Source organism: Aptenodytes forsteri, unplaced genomic scaffold (assembly GCF_000699145.1).
Source record: "Aptenodytes forsteri isolate BGI_AS27 unplaced genomic scaffold, ASM69914v1 Scaffold80, whole genome shotgun sequence".
Lineage (NCBI taxonomy): Eukaryota > Metazoa > Chordata > Aves > Sphenisciformes > Spheniscidae > Aptenodytes > Aptenodytes forsteri.
The window spans coordinates 1,224,645-1,231,350 of record NW_008795026.1 but is presented as its reverse complement, the minus strand read 5'-3'; the positions used below and the strand labels follow the sequence as shown (position 1 = coordinate 1,231,350).

The 6,706-nt window shown below is 56.8% G+C and overlaps 1 protein-coding gene across 1 annotated transcript; it reads left to right on the top strand.

The window, feature by feature from the left end:
• The first annotated feature begins 3,540 nt into the window (after positions 1-3,540).
• LOC103896192 (zinc finger protein 271) lies at positions 3,541-6,183 on the top strand. Its single transcript, XM_019471180.1, has 3 exons — positions 3,541-4,462; positions 4,691-5,099; positions 5,292-6,183. Exons 1-3 carry the CDS (start codon positions 3,541-3,543, stop codon positions 6,181-6,183), a joined length of 2,223 nt encoding a protein of 740 aa, XP_019326725.1.
• The last annotated feature ends 523 nt before the right edge of the window (positions 6,184-6,706 follow it).

Sequence of the window (6,706 nt, the reverse complement as noted above, 5' to 3'; positions counted from 1 at the left end):
CAGGACCATGGATTTACTGTGGATTTCTGTAGGCATCAGTGCTGCTGGTTATAACCACAGCCCAATCCAGGCAGCCTGCTAACTGCTACAAAGCACCCAGGAACAGGCAGTCCAGCCATCCCCTGGGAGCTGGAGACTCACAAGGAGACTCTCAGCCACATGGAGGAAACAATTTTCTTGGACTCACTGGGTGGAGACCCCCTCCACTGTGTCTAGCAGAGGATGCAGACCTGGGCTCTGCCACTGTCTCACCAAACGTCCCCTTTCAAGTCACCTCACTGCATTTCCCATTTGCAAAGTGTTTTGAGATCCACAGACAAAAAAGTCATGGAAGAGGAGAAGAGGATGACTTTTCTTGCTTGCACAACTCTAAGGGGGGTCAGCCACACGAACGGAGAGTGAAAGCATCCACAGTGAGGGCTGGGAGGTACGTAATGGGGACTTCTAATGCAAAGCAGGGAAGTTCAGCTGCCTAAACATAACAATTGAAAAAAGAGAAACTAATGTAAATCAAAAGCTGTTTCCAGCCTGCTGCAGCGTGGGCACTGCATTTCCCTAAAACAACCCCCAGCCACCAAACATAGGCATCCTCCAAAGCGAACGGGCGAGCAGCATCCCCACTGAGGACTACAGCTCCCAGGAGCCTGCAGCCCAGGCAGCACCTGTACGGGGACCAGGCGCTGGGCAGCCAGGCAGGGGTACCAGCAGGGAGGCAGCGCTGGCTGGGGATCCCCCCAGCCATGCCCGAGAGGTTTTAGGGCTGCTATTTCCTACCCCCAAGCCCCTTCCCTCCCTGACCCAGCTCCTCTTTCTCTGTCTCTCCTCCCCCGGTAGTTTTTACATCACTGACACAGACTTCCTGTGAGTCAGCACCAGCGGACATGAACGAAGTAGCTGGAAGACGAAGAAGAGCTCAAAGTGGGTAGAAATAAGAAAATTTGGCCAGTGACACTTGGACACTTCCAGACCCACTGAGGGAGATGGGAGACAGGTCAGTAAACGGCTGAGCTGGGATGTCTGGGGCCAGGACGGGATGCTCAGGGCTGAACCCCTCCATGGTGTCTGCATGTGTCCCGCAGCATCCCAGGGCAGCAGCAGGACATCTCTGGAAGTTGGGGTCGCCGCTGTGAAGCCGGAGTGTTTCTCAAGGTTGGCTGTGGTGGAGCAAACTGCCCTGGCTGGGATAAATCGCCTTGCTTGTCTTTCTCAGGCTGAATCCTGCCTGAGAGATCTGGCTTGCTCCCCTGGCTGGAGGTGACCGGTGGAGTCAGAGGTACAGCTAGTCCTGCTCGGCGTGGGAGCAGGCGGCTTGGCTAAAACGCAGGGAGCAGGAACAGCAGCACAACACGGGAAGGGGCGTCCATCCTTTAAAATCTGCCCAAAAACGATGTTTCTGGGGCATCTGTGTGACAAGTGCTTGCAGGAGTGCTGGAGGAATGGGTGGGAATGAGTTAATAGGTCCAGCCTCTGCCTTGCAAGGAGGAGCTGTGCCTGCCTATGCCTGTGCCTGTGTGTGTCTGTGTGTGTGTGTGCTGGTGTGTGGGGAGGTTCCCAGTGAAAGGAGCAGAGCAACAGCTGAGGAGCTGCTCACATTCATGTGTTTCACAAGTGAAATTCAGGCAGCTGTGCTGACATGCAGCCACCTCCGGGAAAAACAGCCCAGCGCATGAAACAGCCAGAGAGAAAAGTTTGCCCGGAGTCATCTCTGGGCTCGGAAAAGTTGGTCGCCACAGAGAATAAAAGCAACCTCCGTTTCTCAGCCTGAAAGGTCCCCAGAGAACAATCTCACCCAACACCTTTCTCTTGGTGAGAAAGGAGCAGAGGTGCTGGAAATGCCGCGGATGGTCCCCAGAGAACAATCTCACCCAACACCCATCCTTTCTCTTGGTGAGAAAGGAGCAGAGGTGCTGGAAATGCCGCGGATGCCTGCTGGGATGGCTGGATCGGGGTTCCCTTTGCTCAGCTGAGGGGTCGGGCAGGGGCTGCTCAGGACGTCTCATCACTTTGGGGCACTTGGGAGTTAAGGAGCAGGGGAGCAGAGAGTTTTGGCTGGCTGGACCATTGTCAGGGACCCCTCCCCAGGAGCTGCCCCAGATAAGTTCTTGGGGCAGTTTGGTGCTGGTTCTCCCATGAAGAAAGTCTATGGCAAATGGGGTGCTTCTTCAGCCTGGACTTTTCATGCAGATGGGCCAACGATGCTGGTGGTGTTGTGGCTGCACCCTTCATGGGTCAGGCGTGACAACCTGCAAATTGAAGCTGGCACCAAGGCAAAGCTTCAGCAGTCCAACCGCAGGGCAAGGGGACGGGGGAAGGAGTTGGGTCCTTGCTGTCTTCCTGGACACCAGGAGGACTTCTCCATCCATTCGGATGTCTTCCTGGCCACCAGCCCCAGCAGCTTTGCACAGGCTCTGGTGTCTGCCCTGGTGCTGCATGGGGAACTGAGGACATCGGTGTGAGTTTCACTTCTGCCTTCAGCCTGTCTGGCTGCAGCTGTGACCCAGATGTCCCTGTCTGCTTACCGAGGTGGACATGACACAAAATCTCTAGAGAAATAAATGAGCACCTGCTGAGGGATGGGACCCCCATGGGGTTTGCACAGCCAGATAAGCCTCAGACAATGCTTGAGCAGTTCTGTTTCACAGATGTGAGATTTCGGTGCTGTCTGGAGGCTGGGGAGTGCAACGTGATATGTCCCAGAGACAAACAGCCATTTGCTCATCAACATTTCCCCTTGTTGTCCCAGAAGGTCCCTCTCTGCCAGTGCACTGAAGGAGGCGCAGATGGTCTCAGTGACCACGCTTCACATGGGACGTGTCTGGCCCTGGCCCTGGCCCCGGTCCCTGGTCTGGTCATCCTGGATCAGAGCAGGGATTGCACCACCCCAGGGATCCTCCAGAACTGGGTCTGGGTGTGCCCCTCCCCAAGAGGAATTTACTTCTAGAGGTGCTGATGACCGTGAGTTGGTGCCTGATGGTTATGACCACCAGCCTTTACCACCCCCTGAAGGAAAAGTGGTGTTGGTTCCTGCTTAGAGATCAGTACAGCAGGAGGAGCCCCCCCAAACCATCAGTTTCTTGTCATGAGTACCTGGAGACGTGGAGAAACTCCAGCCTGTGCCAGGCAGTTCCACCAACCCCCTTCAACCCCTTCCTAGATTTTATAGTCTCTTGGCCTTTGGTTTTACTAGAATTAACTAAGGTTGGCTGGGCTTTTATTTATGATTTTCTTTTCCACATGACAGCTTACCACAGTAAAAGTGCTTTGTTTGTTGTTGGTTTTTTTCCTGTTGGCCTTGACAATAACACCTGCCTTGGTTTCTTCTCAGGTTCAGCCCTCATGAAGGAAACTATAGTCTTTCATCTAAAGAAGAGTAACTCAAGCCGGTGCTGGCACTTTCCCATGGTCACTACCTCCCAGCAGCCCAGGCAGGCAGGGAAAGCTGGTGGCAATGGCCAGGAGGACTCCCAGCGATGCCTCTCCTAGTGAACACCACCCAGGCCCCCACCTCTGAAGAACCAGGTGGTGGAACAGCCAGCCATGATGGCACTGGAGCTCTTGGAGGTAGAGAATTTTCTCAGCCACACTCAGGAGAAGTCATACACTTGCATGATTTGTGGGGACAGTTTTAAGCAAAAGGGCATCCTGGTGGCCCACCAGAAATCCCATAAGGAGGAGATAGAGGTTGAAGGCTGTGAGAAGGAGGGCGATGCTGACCGGGCTGGAGAGCTGCATGACCAAGAAGCCATCAGAGCAGGTGGGAAGGCCAATGGGGAAGGCCATAGCAAGCACAGCACACAGAGTGATCCTGAGAGAAGGGAGAAGCCCCATGCCTGCACCGAGTGCGGGAAGAGCTTCAAGATGAAGGTGGACCTCACCAAGCACCTTCGGACTCACACAGGTGAGAGACCGTTCCCCTGCACCGACTGTGGCAAGAGGTTCATAACCAAATCACAACTCAAGGAGCACCAGAGGATCCACACAGGCGAGCGGCCATACAAGTGCCTGGACTGTGGGAAGAACTTCACCCAGAAATCACAGCTCATCGTGCACCGCCGGATCCACACGGGTGAGAAGCCCTACCAATGCAGAGGCTGCCAGAAGAGCTTCGTGGACAAGTCGCAGCTGGTGGCCCACCACCGGATCCACACAGGTGACCGTCCCTTCAAGTGTGGGGTGTGCAGCCGTGGCTTCCGCCAGAAGATCACCCTCATCAAGCACCAGCGGGTCCACAGCACCAAGGGGGCCCAGCGGGACAGCACCAGGGCCATCATGGCCGAATCCACTCCAGCAGGGGAGAAGATCTTCCGCTGCGGCTCCTGCGGGAAGGAGTTCAAGAAGAAGTCAGTGCTGGTGACCCACCAGAGGATTCACACTGGGGAGGAGCCCTACCCCTGCCCTGCATGTGGGCGGTGCTTCCGGCAGAAGATCCACCTCGCCCGGCATCAGCGGATCCATGAGCGGCCCAATGCCCACGTCTGCGGAGCCTGTGGGGACCACTTTGGCAGCAAGAGGGAGATGCTGCGGCACCACCAGGACTGCCATCCCCCGCAGGCCCCCCACACCTGCACCACCTGTGGAAAGCGCTTCAGCCAGAAGGTCGGCCTCATGGCCCACGGCCGTGTCCATGCGCGGGAGAAGGAAACCGCCAGTGCCGTAGGGGGTGGGCAGCCTCTCACCACCCTTGGTGGTACCCACGCCTGTGGGCAGTGTGGGAAGACGTTCACCAAGAAGGGCAACCTGGCCAACCACCAGCGGGCTCATGCCGAGGGCCGGGGTCACCACTGCGGGGCTTGCGGCAAGGGCTTCGCCAAGCGGGGGGAGCTGACCAAGCATGAGCGGACCCACACCGGGGAGAAGCCCTATGGGTGTGGGCAGTGCGGCAAACGCTTCGCCCAGCGCACCCAGCTGGTCACCCACCAGCGCGTCCACACCGGTGAGCGGCCCTACCCCTGCGATGACTGTGGCAAGCGCTTTGGCGACAAGTCACGCCTCACTGTCCACCAGCGCATCCACACCGGCGACCGGCCCTTCCGCTGCCCCACCTGTGGCAAGGGCTTCCGCCAGAAGATCGCCTTGGTCAAGCACCACCGCGTCCATGAGCGTGGCAGGGACAAGGGAGGCAGTGAAGACACCAGTGCCAACACCAGTGCCAACGCTGACACCAATGCCAATGGCGATGGCAATGCCAACGCCAACACCAACACCAATGCCAGTATCAAGACCAATGCCAATGTCAATGCCAATGCCAAGGTGGCTGGCAAAGATGAGGAGAGCCCGGCTGTCCCCTGTAGGCGGCTCTCCGTTGGCGAGCGGCCCTTCTCCTGCAGCAAGTGTGGGAAGGGCTTTGCCCAGAAGGCCCAGCTGGCAGTCCACCACCGCATCCACACCGGGGAGCGCCCTTTCCTCTGCGCCGACTGCCCCAAAGCCTTCATCGACAAGTCCTGCCTCATCGTCCACCGCCGCACCCACACTGGCGAGCGTCCCTTCCCCTGTGCTGCCTGCGGCCGAGCCTTCACCCAGAAGGTCGCCCTCACCACCCACCAGCGGGTCCACATGCGGGAGCACCAGCCACCGCCAGCCCCAGTTCCCCTCAGACCCCAGGGTGAGGAGTGGCCCTTCACCTGTGTCGTCTGCGGGAGAGGTTTCCGCAAGGAGATCGCCCTTATCACCCACCGGCGGGTCCACACCAAGTATGAGCCCAACCGCTGCAGCAAGTGTGAGCAGGTCTTCCCCAACAGGGCCCAGCTCTGGCTCCACCAGCCCTCCCATGCTGAGGACCGGCCATTCAAGTGTGCCACGTGCGGGAAGGACTTCAAGAGGAAAGAGATCTTGATTACCCACCAGCGGGTCCACACGGGAGAAGCGCCCTTCCAGTGCCCCCAGTGCAGCAAAAGCTTCTCACAGAAGGCCAACCTCATGAAGCACCAGCTCACTCACACCCGCCGGGGCCCGTTTATCTGCTCTGACTGTGGGCAAAGCTACACCACCATCGGACATTTCAAGAGGCACCAGAGGAGGAACCACCTCAAGAAGCAATGTCTTCCTGGTGAGGGAGAGGAGCCCCCTGAGGACCTGGTGACCGGCCGTGTGCCACCGGAGCCAGTGGGTGGCCACAGCAGCCCCATCATCGTGGTGAAGACAGAGGCTGATGCTGATGACTATGAGGTCCTACAGGTCCCATGATGGCAAGGATCAAGCACTCAGGGAGGGAAGGGATGATGCCTGCTCACTTGGGGATGGGGATGCTGCGTCCACCACCAAGGTCCACGGTCCCATGGAAGCTGCTCCCCTGGGAACATCTCACAGTATTTGGTGGGAGCCAGGAGTGCAAAAACCTGGGAGGATCTGGACTTCAGCACACAGCAATCCCTGAATCAAACCTCAGTCAAAACTGGCTGACACAATGTGAAATTTGGGGGCAAGGGAGGGATATAAATACATATTTTGGCTTCTTTTTTATATCTTATATAAGAATCCTCATTTCAAGAGGGGTTGTTTTTTTTTTTATAACAGGAGGGCTGAGAAGCTCAGTTTTTTAAAGCAAGTAAATGAAATCTGTGATTTCAGATATTTTTACATGACTCCAAGAGCTGGAGTTTTAAAAAAAAAAAAAGGACGAAAACTCTTACCAAACGTTATGATGCTTGCCATCGCCCTCTTCCTGGCAGGAGTCGGAGCAGAGCACCGTTGGTCCCTAGCCTTCCAG

What these genes read in the sequence shown, in the direction of transcription:
- LOC103896192 (XM_019471180.1), top strand. Translation starts at nt 3,541, where the DNA reads ATGGCACTGGAGCTCTTGGAGGTAGAGAATTTTCTCAGCCACACTCAG. An exon ending in TCAGCGGATCCATGAGCGGC is followed by an intron (nt 4,463 to 4,690) that starts CCAATGCCCACG and finishes CCCTTGGTGGTA; the next exon opens with CCCACGCCTGTGGGCAGTGT. An exon ending in AAGCACCACCGCGTCCATGA is followed by an intron (nt 5,100 to 5,291) that starts GCGTGGCAGGGA and finishes TGTCCCCTGTAG; the next exon opens with GCGGCTCTCCGTTGGCGAGC.